General features: G+C 44.0%; 1 protein-coding gene across 1 annotated transcript in view; it reads left to right on the top strand.

The window, feature by feature from the left end:
* The first annotated feature begins 237 nt into the window (after positions 1-237).
* Positions 238-14494, top strand: part of LOC120023398 (kinesin-like protein KIF13B) — a 44262-nt gene continuing 30005 nt past the window's right edge. The window contains exons 1-11 of the mRNA XM_038967408.1: positions 238-292; positions 800-892; positions 1207-1387; positions 2076-2160; positions 2371-2505; positions 10356-10468; positions 10756-10867; positions 11085-11297; positions 11683-11793; positions 12007-12141; positions 13820-13950. Of these exons, the coding sequence (XP_038823336.1) occupies positions 262-292; positions 800-892; positions 1207-1387; positions 2076-2160; positions 2371-2505; positions 10356-10468; positions 10756-10867; positions 11085-11297; positions 11683-11793; positions 12007-12141; positions 13820-13950 (1340 nt within the window). The 5' untranslated portion in view covers positions 238-261. The remainder of the gene's footprint in view (positions 293-799; positions 893-1206; positions 1388-2075; positions 2161-2370; positions 2506-10355; positions 10469-10755; positions 10868-11084; positions 11298-11682; positions 11794-12006; positions 12142-13819; positions 13951-14494) is intronic.

Genomic DNA, 14494 nt, shown 5'->3' with positions numbered 1-14494 from the left:
ATAAAGCAATCATTGTACTTTTATGTTGACATGTACACACACTGTTCATTTGTATGGCATGTTTATCATTGCCAGTGCTCAACAAGAAACACCCAACGGGCAAAACTGGTTGAAATGACACCGTAACAATGCCATTTCAACTGATCATCCCCATATGTTTTGCCCGCTAAATAACAGCTGTTTTAAATCCGTTCTAAACTGTTTTGTTTCATTCTATGTCTCGTCCCTCAGACCTTTGCCTACGACTACTGTTTCTGGTCCATGGACGAGTCGGAAAAGGACAAGTTTGCGGGTCAGTTTTCATTTCCCTCACGTTAACCTCTCCTCACTTCCCTTCCTTCCCTCTTCTTCCTCCACCTCGTGTATCTACAGGTGTCCCTGTGAGCACACGATGTTTAAAGGACGTCGAAACAGTGTATTTTTGGTAGAAAAAACATTGAAACTGTCTTTTCAACGTCTTTTGCTCAATGGGAGAGTTCTGTTCAGGTGGTTTTTTAGGTATTTTTTCAAACATTTGTCTCTACAGTAGTGACTAAGGAATTAGGATCCCACCTGAATTCTCTGTCGTTTACTCGCTTGGATGAATCTGTAGGTGATTGTTTCTCGCACTGTTCATGGCTACGGTCTGAAGGTCCTATTTTAAATTAACATGCAAAGCTTGTAGCTTATTTTGTAATCGTCTGTGTGCTCCAGATAATTTTCTAAATCACCCCTAAAGGGATCAATGAAGTCCTTTTGTACTGTTTTATATTGTATAATAATGTGTGGTGTTGTAACGTTGCCTGGTGGTTGTCTCCAGGTCAGGACGTGGTGTTCCAGTGCCTTGGGGAGAGTCTTTTGCACAACGCCTTCCAAGGCTACAATGCCTGCATCTTCGCCTATGGACAGACGGGTATGTTATTACATTATGGGAGAATCTGAATTGCATTTCCTTTATTCCTTGCGGCCTCTCTCCTCCTTCTCCAAACTCATTGGATGAGGTCAGAAGGTCACCATCTCATCCAATGGGTGAGGAGAATTACGCGAGGAATCAAGCAAATGCAATTGAATTTTTCCCTATGACATATGCTATGATACTACTGGCTGTTCTGATTAGCATGTAACAGATTCTTAGGGGTTCATCTGTCACCTCACTGCTATGCTCTCCCATTGGCTGTCTCCTCACATCCGTGCTCACCCATTGGCTGTATGTGTGTGTCCCTCCAGGTTCGGGGAAGTCGTACACAATGATGGGTTCGGTGGACTCTCCAGGTCTGATCCCGCGGCTGTGCAGCTCTCTGTTTGACCGGACCCTGCTGGGGCAGAGGGAGGGGGAAGGCTTCACCATAGAGGTCTCCTACATGGAGATATACAACGAGAAGGTCCGCGACCTCCTTGACCCCAAAGGGTACGACCTTTAACCTCCACATGACCTCTTGTTTTAGTTAATTGTTTGAATATACTACAGTTTGTCTGTGGCCCCATTTTAAAATAATATAAACACGCTTCCTCCCTTGATGTAGTCACTGATAACTCAATTGTTCCATGACATACTGGTGGTAGCTTTCGCCTATCCAGTACGTTTCCAAACATGCTTCGGAGCAGGGCCCCAATGGTTTTGCACACATTTGCACCTGTTTGTCTGCTCACAGTTTCTATGGCTCCCCGCTTGACCCCAAAGGTTATGACCCCGTCACCTCTGACCCCGGCTAAAACAATCAATAGAATAGCAGAGCTGCGTGCCACAGGAGTGGGAGGTCCGACATCTGACGGCCATATGGAGTCAGTCTGCCACATTATACAGATGCTAGAACTTGGCCTAATGATATACCACTTGTATTGATCTGGCTATTGCTGATTCTATTTGGAGAACTGTTGCTTCTACACAGAACGTAAGAGAGTGTATAGGGATACAAGTTATTTACAAATAAATGAATACTTTTTTAAATTAATTTACAAATGAAAAATGATAGAAATGTATAAATGCATTCATTTATTTATATTATTTTTTAGATAGAGCATAGAAGCATGATGACTGTGGATTTCTTCCATAGTAAACCACATTCATATCTGTCATCCCCCCTCCCCTCCAGGAGCAGACAGGCTCTGAGAGTGAGGGAACACAAGGTTTTGGGGCCGTATGTGGACGGCCTGTCTCGTCTGGCTGTGGCCAGCTACAAGGTACACCACAATATCACTGCTGTACCACTACCACCACTAGTAACAATATATAAGTATTTATTTGTTTACTAATGAATTATTTATAGCATCTCCCTTCCTCTCTCTGTTCTCCATTCTTCCTTTCTCTCCTGCTTTCTTCCGTCCCCGTTTGTCTTCTCTCGCTCTCTCTCTCTCTCCGATCTCTCTCTCTCTCTCCGATCTCTCCTATAGGACATCGAGTCTCTGATGTCAGAGGGGAATAAGTCTCGTACGGTGGCCGCAACCAACATGAACGAGGAGAGCAGCAGATCTCACGCAGTCTTCAACATCATCCTCACACACACACTCAAAGACCTGCAGTCTGGGGTAAGACATGCTGACACACACGGAAAGACACACACACACTGACATACACAAAAATGGACACAGAGACACAAACCCTCCATCTGAGGGTTAAGGGGGGGTCCCTCCCCCCTTTGTTTTGGAGGTTAACCCCCCCCAGATAATTTTTATGTAGAAAGACTGGGAAGTCAAGTTCTTGTGACTTTTTAAAAGGACATTCTACTCCAAAATTAATTAAAATTACGCTGACACCATCTAAAATATAATTTTCACCTCCAGAAATTATTTTAACATACAGTGCATTCGGAAAGTATTCAGACTCCTTGACTTTTTCCACATTTTGTTACGTTACAGCCTTACTCTGTTGATTAAATTAAAAATTTTCCTCAATCTACACACAACCCCATAATGACAAATATACATTTATATATAAAAAAACCTGATACCTTATTTACATAAGTATTCAGACCCTTTGCTATGAGACTCGAAATTGAGCTCGGATGCGTCCTGTTTCCATTGACAATCCTTGATGTTTCTACAACTTGATTGGAGTCCACCTGTGCTAAATTGAATTGATTGGACATGATTTGGAAAGGCACACAGCTGTCTATATAAGGTCCAACAGTTGACAGTGCATGTCAGAGCAAAAACCAAGCCATGAGGTCGAAGGAATTGTCCGTAGAGTTCAGAGACAGGATTGTGTCAAGGCACAGATCTGGGGAAGGGTACCAGAAAATGTCTGCAGCATTGAAGGTCCCCAAGAACACTGTGGCCTCCATCATTCTTAAATGGAAGACGTTTGGAACCACCAAGACTCTTCCTAGCGCTGGCCGCCCGTACAAACTGAGCAATCGGGGGAGAAGGGCCTTGGTCAGGGAGGTTACCAAGAACTCGAGGGTCACTCTGACAGAGCTCCAGAGTTCATCTGTGGAGATGGTTGTCCTTCTGGAAGGTTCTCCCATCTTTGCAGCACTCCACCAATCAGGCCTTTTATTGTAGAGTGGCCAGACGGAAGCCACTCCTCAGTAAAAGGCACATTAAAGCCCGCTTGGAGTTTGCCAAAAGGCACCTAAAGGACTGACCATGAGACAAGATTCTCTGATCTGATGAAACCAAGATTGAACTCTTTGACCTGAATGCCAAGCATCACGTCTGGAGGAAACCAGGCACCGCTCATCACCTGGCCAATACCATCCCTACAGTGAAGCATCATGGTGGCAGCATTATGCTGTGGGGATGTTTTTCAGTGGCAGGGACTGGAAGACTAGTCAGGATCAAGGGAAAGATGAACAGAGCAAAGTACAGAGAGATCCTTGATGAAAACCTGCTCCAGAGCACTCAGGACCTCAGACTGGGGGTGAAGGTTCATCTTCTAACAAGACAACGACCCTAAGCACACAGCCAAGACAACGCAGGTGTAGCTTTGGGACAAGTCTCTGAATGTCCTTAAGTGGCCCAGCTAGAGCCCGGACTTGACCCCAATCAAACATCTCTGGAGAGACCTGAAAATAGCTGTGCAGCTATCCCCATCCAACCTGACAGAGTTTGAGAGGATCTAGAGAGACGAATGGGAGAAACTCCCTAAATGCAGGTGTGCCAAGCTTGTAGCATCACACCAAAGAAGACTCGAGGCTGTAATCGCTGCCAAAGGTGCTTCAACAATGTACTGAGTAAAGGGTCTGAATACTTATGTAAATGTGATATTTCAGTTTTGTATTTTTTATACATTTGCAAACATTTCTAAAAAAACAGATTTTTGCTTCATCATTATGGGGTATTGTGTTTAGATTGAGGAATACTTTTTTTTTTTTCATCCATTTTAGAATAATGCTCCACCAATCAGTAACGTAACAAAATGTAGAAAAAGTGAAGGTGTCTGAACATTTTCCGAATGCACTGTAGTGGACCATGCTTATAGCCTATGCATCGTCTACATAAGGGCTGCCCAACCCTCATCATGGAGATCTACTGTCCTGTAGGTTTTCAGTCCAACCCTAATTTAGCAAAGCTGATTCAGCTGGTTAAGGTCTTGTTGAGCAGCTATTTAGTAGAATCAGATGTGTTAAATTAGGGTTGGCCTGAACCCACAGGATTGTAGATCTCCAGGAAGAGGGTTGGGCAGCCCTGGTCTATATCATGTGTCAACATCATTCCACGGAAGGTCAAGTGTCTGTGGGATTGCTCTCCTCCCTCACTAATTAGTAAATAACTCCCCTCACCTGGTTGTCTTAATTGAACGGAACAGCCAAAAACCTGCAGACACTAGGCCCTCCATGGAATGATTTTGACACCCCTGGTCCATATTATCAGGTATGCTATTAGCAATAAGCATTATCACCTGTAGCCCAACTGATGCAGCATAGTATCTATAAATAGGCTGAAGCATGGGGTTGCCTATTTGCATTTACCCTAATGTGCTAATCATTAGCTAGATCCCAAATGTGATATTTTAATAACTAGTTATGCATATTGATGCATTTTATGTCCCCAAAAAATTACAAACACGGTTAGTATAATGTAGGCCTACCTGTTAAGGTAGTTTTGGGTAATCCACCACCAGGGGTAATAAGAAGTCTGTACTTCTCACAGGAACCACTTCATGTCACACATTTTCCCACAACACTTTCCCTGGTTACCACTACTCTTGCTCAACTAAAAATGTAATCTGGCTAATCACAATTTCTTAAGTCACTCCAAAAAAAATCTTGAGGGTGGTGTTTTATCCCAAGTTACTTCCCTATGCGATAAGGTGCTTAACCATGCTGCTGTTTAAAACTCTGGGTTTTAAATGGTGCAGTTCACACATATTTAGGAGTTGAGAAATAAATCAAGTAGGAATGGAAAGCTGGGACCCCCCCTCTTTTTAACAAAGACCATTAAAACTGCTGTTCTCCCTGCGATTGCGTTATGAATTGTTGTGCATTGACTGCTTGTCAGAATGCATGTTCCCTCCCTATGGCACTCGCAACTTGAATGCGCCTTGTGAGGAATATTTGTCCCGCATAGAACGCACAACAAGGTAAATATATAAACTATTCTACTATGGGGTTGTCTGATTTTTCTATTAGTTACTCATTTTATTTGCAGAGGGAAAGTAAATGTGGACTGTTCTAGCATTTTCAAATGTTCCAGATTTTTTTGGCGTGGTGGCAATGGTTTTGCCGTGGCGCAGCGCCACGCTGCAGCGGAAACACTGCGACTGCTGTAATGCTTTTGTGAAGACTGCATGTTATTTGTCGTTATCTAAAATTCTCTCATCCTCTCACTCTACTTCAGTGTTACTCACAATTTTTTGTAAGGGGGCCACTTTGGGTTGAGACAATCATTCAGAGGGCCGCACATCTTTAATCTGTTGTACTTTTTCTTCCAATATTATCAATTGAGAGCAATAGAGCACATACAACTGATGATACAGCACATCACAAATATATACACACACATCAAATAGGCTACATCACATGCATAAGACCCATATTAAGGGTAACCACAGTAGTTGGATGAGTAAAAATGTCTCTTCTGCTCCTTGACTGAATTCATTCTGAATGTATAGTCTGTTGCTATCCTTGTGAGGCAATCCAGGTGTGCATTGGTCAGTCTCTCTGTTGTTGTTTCACAATGTTCATTGTTGATAATGTTGCTTCACAGGAATAAGTACTGACAAAAAATGTCACCTTTTGCACACACTGCTTCAGAAGTGGATACTCTGTGTCTGACACAAGACTCCAGAAATGGGTAACACCTGATCTTAGTTCACCTTGCAATGTGTCATTTGCCTGCAGCTCCACTATCTCACTCTCTATTCCAGCACAGTCAGGACAGAGGGCTGAGATGACACTGGCACATGAAAGGGGTTCTCAATGAAGTTGAAAAACTCCTTGTACTCCATGATATTCTCAAACTCCAACTCTTCCAACACACAAATGCATCATAGCTAAAATGTTGCTGTATGTCTGGGTTGGATGATGTGACTGCTCTGAGTTTTGGGAAATTAACAAACTTTCAGGTATGAAGTGTGGTGATTTTATTTTGAAATGCTTTGACCACATGCAGCATTTTGCCCAGAGTTTTAGCTTTCCCTTGGAACTGGAGATAAACTGTGTTCAGGTGGCAGGTGATGTCAGTTAAAATAGCCAGCTTTAATATCCAGCTTGGTCTCCACTCTCCCCTTGCGTGCAACAAATTCACAGATTTGAGGGAGGAGGGAGAAATCTTTCCAAAGCTGCCACGAGACAGCCATCTCACCTCATTGTGAAATATCACAGTCGCTGTATTCTGTCTGGTATTCCTCCAGCAACTTGCGGAATTGCCGGTGATTCAGTGCCCTAATAATAATGTTCACCAAGCGCACGACCTACTGCATCACATTATGAAGTCAGTCTTTGAGTTTAGCCACAAGTGCTTCCTGATGAATGATACAACGAAACGTTACAAATTCGGGAATATCATCTTTCTCATCAGGCCTATGAGTCCTTTTTCCTTCCCTCGCGTGTTTGGGGTGCCGTCAGTGCACACAGATGCCAGATTTGACCGGTCAATATTATTATCAGCAAAATATTTGAGGGCTTCCAGAATATCCTCTCGTGTTTGTCCCTGAAGGGGTAGTAAACATAAGTTATTCTCTGAACGACTCGTTTCGAGGGAAGCGGACACAAACACATGATTGGGCAATGTCATTTGAATCAGTACAATACTAAAACACGGCGCCACGGATATGTCAGTAATCAGTTGCTTACCGATGTCTATGCGTCTTGTTATGGTCTAGTCTGGGAGTTGCAGTCCCGTAATTTGCTTTAAAATAGCTTCCTTGTTTGTGAAATCATTATACAATATTTCGGCGGAGGCCAAAAAACAGTCTTTGACTATCTCCGCGTCTGTGAAGGCCTTGTTTCTCGCGAGCATCCAAGCAAACGTAAATGATGCCTCTGTCGTTTTCTCTGCAACAGTGCTAGATCTGTCCGCTATTTGCTGTCCTTTGAGTTGCGCTATTTTGTTGTTTCTGAGGTTGCTTTATGGTAGATATGTTTTGTCAAAGTGGGCATGGTGTGACTGGAAATGTCGCTCTAAATTTGCTCGTTTAAAACAAGACAAAGTGAGCTAGTACCATTATGCAGTATAAACAAGTCTGTCAATTTCTCTTGGAACTTTGTGTTCTTGAATCGACCGTAGCCAACTTCTCTTAGCCACCAAAGCTACGTTAGCTAGCTGCATTTTCCCGCCGCCATGTTCCTGATTTTCCTGGTTCTCCGGTGGTTGTTCGTTCATAGCTGTCACGTTGTTCTCCAGCCCTTTCCTCTCATCTTCATTGTCAATAGATTTCTGTTTATTATTTACAATAAATCGATTCATGTCGACCAGACTGCAAAAGTATCTAGTAGCAAACTGATATGACGGTCGCAGGAGCTGAGCAGTTGCGTTCTATTTCGGCCTTTCTGTTCAACAGTTGTGCTGTACTACCATGTATCTGCCGTCCAGGGAACAACATATATATTCAGTGAAGTGATTCAGGCCTACATTGAATTGAAATTGTATTATGAATGGAAAATCACAGCGATAAGGCCTCACGGGCCGCGCAATGAGTACCACTGCTCTACTTCTTAAGCACTTTCTATCTGGGGCACTGTCAGCCCAATTCTGATCTTTTTTTCACGGATTGGTCTTTTAACCAATCAGATCAGCGATGGAAAAAGATCTGATGTGATTGGTCAAAAGACCAATTAGTGGGGAAAAATATTTGAATTGGGCTGCCTGTGTAAACGCAGCCTAAGAGTGACCCAGAGAGACTCTCCTGTCAGTGAGCCTCAGTTTCCACTGTTCAGGAACTAGCTAGTGATTTTAGCCTCCAAGAAAACCTTTTAAATAAGTAATGAGCTGCTCTCTCTGTCTGGATGTCAGCTGATCTGCTGCTGTGTCAGCCTGATCCTTTGTTATCCCAACAACACCTGGTCGCTCATCCAACCATGTGTGTGTGTGTGTGCCTGACTGTATTTACATGCATGTGTGTGATATAATCACCCAACCCTGGTCTTCTGGAACAATGTATGAAGCACACAGATTTGAATAATGCAGGAGTGGAACAGTTGATTCTAGTCCAGGTCAAATAAGGCTGTGTTCAAGTCAATGACTGTTGCCCATTGTTGCAGACTGACCATTTGATACCTTGTTGGTTGTGTTCCTGAATGCAGCCCCAGGTGCACATGCTGGAATGGAAACAAAGCTAAATATAGACTGAGCCGGATCATTGAAACTGACACACAAATTAAGTCTGTCCACGCTTCAACACACACACACATAGTTTTGTATTGCTATCCTTGTGGGGACCAAATAATTGATTCCAGTCCAAAATCCTATTTTCCTTAACTCTTAACCTAAGTCTAACCGTAAGCCTAACCTTAACCCCTAACCCTAAAACTATACCTAACTCTTAAACCTAACCCCTAAGCCTAAAATAGCCTTTTTCCTTGTGGGGACTGGCAAAATGTCCCCACTTTTCCTTGTTTTACTGTCCTTGTGAGGACTTCTGGTACCCACAAGGATAGTTAAAGAAAAACACACACACACACAGTGAGAGAAAGAGAGCTTGAGAATCATTGGGCCTCCTTTTTCTGCTGTTGATGATATGCTTTGTCCTCCCTTTACTGATGGTTTGCATATCTCCATGGAAATTCAGTTCAATGCAAATTCACAGGGGCCTGTTGACAGTGCGTGTAATCTAAGCCTGTGTGTCTGAGATGAGAGAGGGATGTTTAGTATAGCATCTTTATAAAAGAGTGATAACGCAATAACTAAATCATAGGAAAGAACAAAATATTTCCTGTTGAATCCAGTTGGTGAAAACAGTTTGAGGTACCAGCCAAATACTTGGAATCCTTTTTGACCTAGGTTCACCCCAGTTCATGCAGTCTTTTCCCTTCATTCTGTTCTCTTCTCTCTCTGGGGACAAGAGCGGTCTTTGTTTTCACAACACACTGTAGTCTCTGCCTGCTCTATTCCCACTCAGCACAACTCCGTACATAATTCACCCCCACTGGCCTTTGGCTCTCTCTACCCTCCCCGCTCTCTCTCATTTCTCGCTCAACTCATTCACTCACCCCATCTCACATTTTCACATACTTTCATTCTCCATCACTCTCACTCTTTTTACACACCTTTCTCTTACATTCTCGCTCTTACATTCTTTCCGTCCTGCATTCCTGCATTCTCTCTGTTCTTCCTCTGTCTTAAATTATCTCTCCTTCCCAGAACGCTTTCCTCTTTATTTCCCCTCCCTCCCACCCCTCCTTTCTCATCTGTCAATTATCTCTCTGTCTACCAGTCAAGCTTCAGTCCTTAATGCACACATACCTTATTTAAGATAAAGACCCCATTACGCACGCACACACATACATCACCCCCCCCCCGTTATGTTAGTGCAAGGAAACATGGTTGTATACTGCATGTAAATTATAGGATGGAAAATGTTTTGTCTATTTCACTGAAATCTGTCAATAAGTTTACATCCCAAATAAGCACTGTGTGCAGGACCGGAGTCCTTCTAGCATGTATTCGAACACGAATGATGTTATTTTAATTGAAAGAAAATCTGCTAAAATGACTTCTATCCGTTCTCACTCACTCACTTCCTTTCATTTTCCCTTTCTCCCTCCCTCCTTCCTCTCTCTCTCTCTCTCTCTCTCTCTCACACCCTTAAACCTATCGCCTCCCACCCCCTTTAACCTCCCACCTCCCTCCCTCTGTCTCCCCCCTCTTCTATCTCTCCCTCCCCATCTTTACCCGTTCCTCTCCCCATAACCTTCCCCCTTCTCTCTCCCCCTTTTAACCTCCCCCCACACCCGCCTCCCCCTTGTTCTCTCTCTCCCTCCCTATCCTCTTTGTAGACGAGTGGTGAGAAGGTGAGTAAGCTGAGTCTGGTGGACCTGGCTGGCAGTGAGAGAGCTGCTAAGACTGGAGCTACCGGTGAGAGGATGAAGGAGGGCAGCAACATCAACAAGTATGTCACTGAAAACACACACACACACACACACACACACACACACACACACACACACACACACACACACACACACACACACACACACACACACACACACACACACACACACACACACACACACACACACAGCTCCAAGTGTTCTAGTTTTAGCTTCAAGTTCCCAAATGAAAAAAATTATACACACTTTACACCCAGAAAACATTCCACCGCTTATGATAGCGGGCCGGTGTGTGTGTTACAATATTTTCCCTGATGGAGAGTGTGTTCTCTGTGTGTCTCTGCAGGTCTCTGACCACTCTAGGCCTGGTCATATCTGCTCTGGCAGAACAGGGGTGTGGGAAGAACAAGACCAAGTTTGTCCCCTACAGAGACTCTGTACTAACGTGGCTGCTTAAGGTAAGACGCACACACATCTTCTCTTTTTCCCTGCTCTTAATATAACTTCTCTCGTCCTACTTTCCCCTTCTCGCTCCCATATCTTTGTTGTTTCCTTTAATTAGTTGAACACTTCTGCCCCAGAATCATATTAAGATTTGGTCCCGGCAACCTTTTGTCTTTCTTTCATTCTCCCTCTCTTACTAACACTCCTTTCTCTTCCTCCCCCTGTCACCAGGACAGCCTGGGCGGCAACAGTCGCACGGCCATGGTGGCCACGGTGAGCCCGGCGGCCGACAACTACGACGAGACGCTGTCCACGCTGCGCTACGCCGACCGGGCCAAGAGCATCGTCAACCACGCCGTCGTCAACGAAGACCCCAACGCACGCATCATCAGGGAGCTCCGCGAAGAGGTGGAGAAACTACGGGACCAGCTGACACAGGCAGAGGTGAGGGGTGGAGGGGAGAGAGAAGGGGAAAAGGGAGGGAGAGGAGGAAATAGGGATAAAGAGAGGATATAGGGGGGGAAGGGAAGAGAGGCGGGGAGAGCAGAGAAGAAGGGGGAAGAGGGAGATCAACTGAGACAGGCGAAGGTAAGGAGGGATGGGAGGAGAGGGCCCACACCAACTGGCAAAACTGGTTGCGTTCTGTTTGGAAATTGCATCCGGTAAATGAATGCTTCATCAGGTGTAGCAGAGAGCATTTGGTTTTATGAAGACTTTTTTTTCAACCGAAACATCCGTTTACAAATGACATCAACTACCACATCTTGTCTGCTGGGAGACAGGGAGAGGGAACACAAGTAAGAGTGTGTTTTTATTGTCTCCTGGCCAGTCTATGAAGGCCCCAGAGCTGAAGGAAAGGCTGGAGGAGTCTGAGAAACTCATCCAAGAGATGACCGTCACCTGGGAGGAGAAACTACGCAAGACGGAGGAGATCGCACAGGTACATACACACTTGTACTTTCTGTCCTGGGTCGTGCTCACTAGGCACAAAAAAGAAAACGGTCTGAAACTGAGTGAAACAGGGACTTTCTAAAATTGTACAATTAGACACGTTTCTTTTTTTGCACAACATTTTGAAATGTTTTGCTTCTGTGTGCCCTTATTACAACAACCAGTATGGATGCATTGTTTCCCTCTGTTGTGTGTCCTGTAGGAGCGTCAGAAACAGTTGGAATCCCTGGGCATCTCTCTCCAGTCGTCTGGCATCAGAGTGGGAGAAGACAAGTGTTTTCTAGTCAACCTCAACGCTGACCCCGCTCTCAATGAGCTGCTGGTCTACTACCTGAAGGTACACACACACACTAGTGGAGCAAGGGTCACCCACAATTGCTAATAACCCATCCACATGACTATATGTGATAAAGTGAAAATCTGAGACCCGCACCCGACCCTAACCCACACTTGGGCTCCCGAGTGGCGCAGCGGTCTAAGGCACTGTATCTCAGTGCTAGAGGCGGCACTACAGACCCTGGTTTGATTCCAGGCTGTATCACAACCGGCTGTTATTCGGAGTCCCATAGGGCGGCGCACAATTGGCCCAGCGTCGTCCGGGTTTGGCCAGGGTAGGCAGTCATTGTAAATAAGAATTTGTTCTTAACTGACTTGCCTAGTTAAATAAAGGTTAAATAAAATAACACGCTAATATAGAAAATGCGCTGTAGGCTACAGTCAGACAGCGGAAAGATTTGTTGACAGGGTGCAGGATTTTTTGTTGTTGCCTGATTTAGGTATATTTCTGCTTATTTCCGACATTTTGGTAGGCTATTTGTTAGTCATCTTGTCTATAATTAGATACACACAGCTTCTCTTCTGTCATTATGTTGCCCTAGAAGACTAAATAAACCCTTGCTCACCAGAACATCATAAATGATCAAATGAACACTTCACTCTAGTTGACATTGGTAAAGTTTTCTCTGTCATCGCTGCTTCTTTCGTGGAGCAATGACGTTTAGGGACCGGGGAGAAAATGCAATAAAAAACAAAAGATTTTCTGTACAAAACTTCCAAATTAAAGCTGATAAAAAAATGACCCATCAGCTTGGATGCATATTTTATGTGGTTGAAATACTATCAGCTTTTATGATGCTAATGAAGATACCACCTCTACAGACAATATATAACTGCGCATTCACATTCTCTCAAGATGATGAAAGAAATAAATCACATTTCTCCACTCCTGTTTTAGAGTAAAAATGTAACATAAATGTTGTCATTTTACTGCAAGGACTGCTCTATTCTGCAGGAGTAAATATTATATTAGGCTATGTGACAGGTTATAGACCTATAGTCAGTGTCCAGATTTCAGTTTCCATTTAACACTCACTGCTGTAAGTCTCTCTGGATAAGAGCGTCTGCTAAATGACTCAAATGTCAAATGTAGGCTACAGTTCCCTTGACCTGCCATAGGCCTATTTGTCACTATCTTGTGACTGTGGAATTTGTATAGCGCCTCACAATCATCACACATCACATAGACGGCACTGCTATCATCCTCTTTTACCACTTCACCAAATAAACATGACTTTACTGGCCCTCCCTTCTCTTTATTTTCAACTCTCCATTTCGCAACCCTCTTATTGAATTAAACTCAAGACATTGTCGTTTGTGCCTCCGTGGATCGACTAACTTTTTCTGCTCGCTCCCGAAAGCTTTTGGCAGTTGGCGTGTAGGCTGACTGGCACATGTACAGTTAGGTTCTAAAGCTTAGGCTTACGCGCACTGATAGCCTAAAATAATGAACGAAAAACCTCAACGTAGCCTATAGATATAAATTGCACAAGAATGATATATTTCTGGATATTTTAAGGTATTGTATTCTTTTTATTCAACCCGCCCGCCACCCGCCCGCCGTTGATTAACACAATATTTCATGACCCTAAACCCTCCGCGGGGACTTTGGGTTATAAGTCAACCCGCGGATCAATAGCACACACACCATTGTAACATGGTATTGTTGTGTACTGTAGGAGCACACTAAGGTTGGTTCAGCAGACTCCCAGGACATCCAGCTGTGTGGGATGGGTATTCAGGCTGAACACTGCATCATAAACATCACAACTGACCAAGGGGTGGTCCTCACTCCCCACAGGAACTCACGGTACGTATAGAACACTCCTCTTCATCTCTACCATCATCCTCCTCGTCAGTATAATCCACAACGGGGCAAACCTGGATGAGGTGACGCCTTTCCAGAACCAAAATCTGGTTTTAAAAATTGTTACCTTGTTACCAATTTTGCCCGCTAGCACCAGCTCACACCGCAGAAAATGTCACAGTACACCAGCAGTCATTATCATCATCATCATCTCAACCACATCATCGAAATCGTCATTCTTGACATCATCATTATTGCACACATCTCTAGCCAGAGCTGTGGACTTGATTCACATGTCTTGGACTCGAGTCTGACTTGAGTCATAAATTTGATAACTTGATAGAAAATAAAATGACTTGATTTTGACTTGCGGCCTCAAGACTTGGGACACGACTTTGACTTGAGACTGAAATTATCTGGCCAGGTTTTGTAACGTTTTGTCGCTTATTTTGTGGCACTGAGACAGTGGATTAGGCTACTCTCCACGCAGCCAGAGACCATATCGCACTTGCAAAAAAAATGATTGGCTAGTGAAACGCACAGGCCT

The sequence above is a fragment of the Salvelinus namaycush genome, chromosome 28 (assembly GCF_016432855.1).
Source record: "Salvelinus namaycush isolate Seneca chromosome 28, SaNama_1.0, whole genome shotgun sequence".
Lineage (NCBI taxonomy): Eukaryota > Metazoa > Chordata > Actinopteri > Salmoniformes > Salmonidae > Salvelinus > Salvelinus namaycush.
This window is presented reverse-complemented; position numbering and strand designations above follow the sequence as displayed.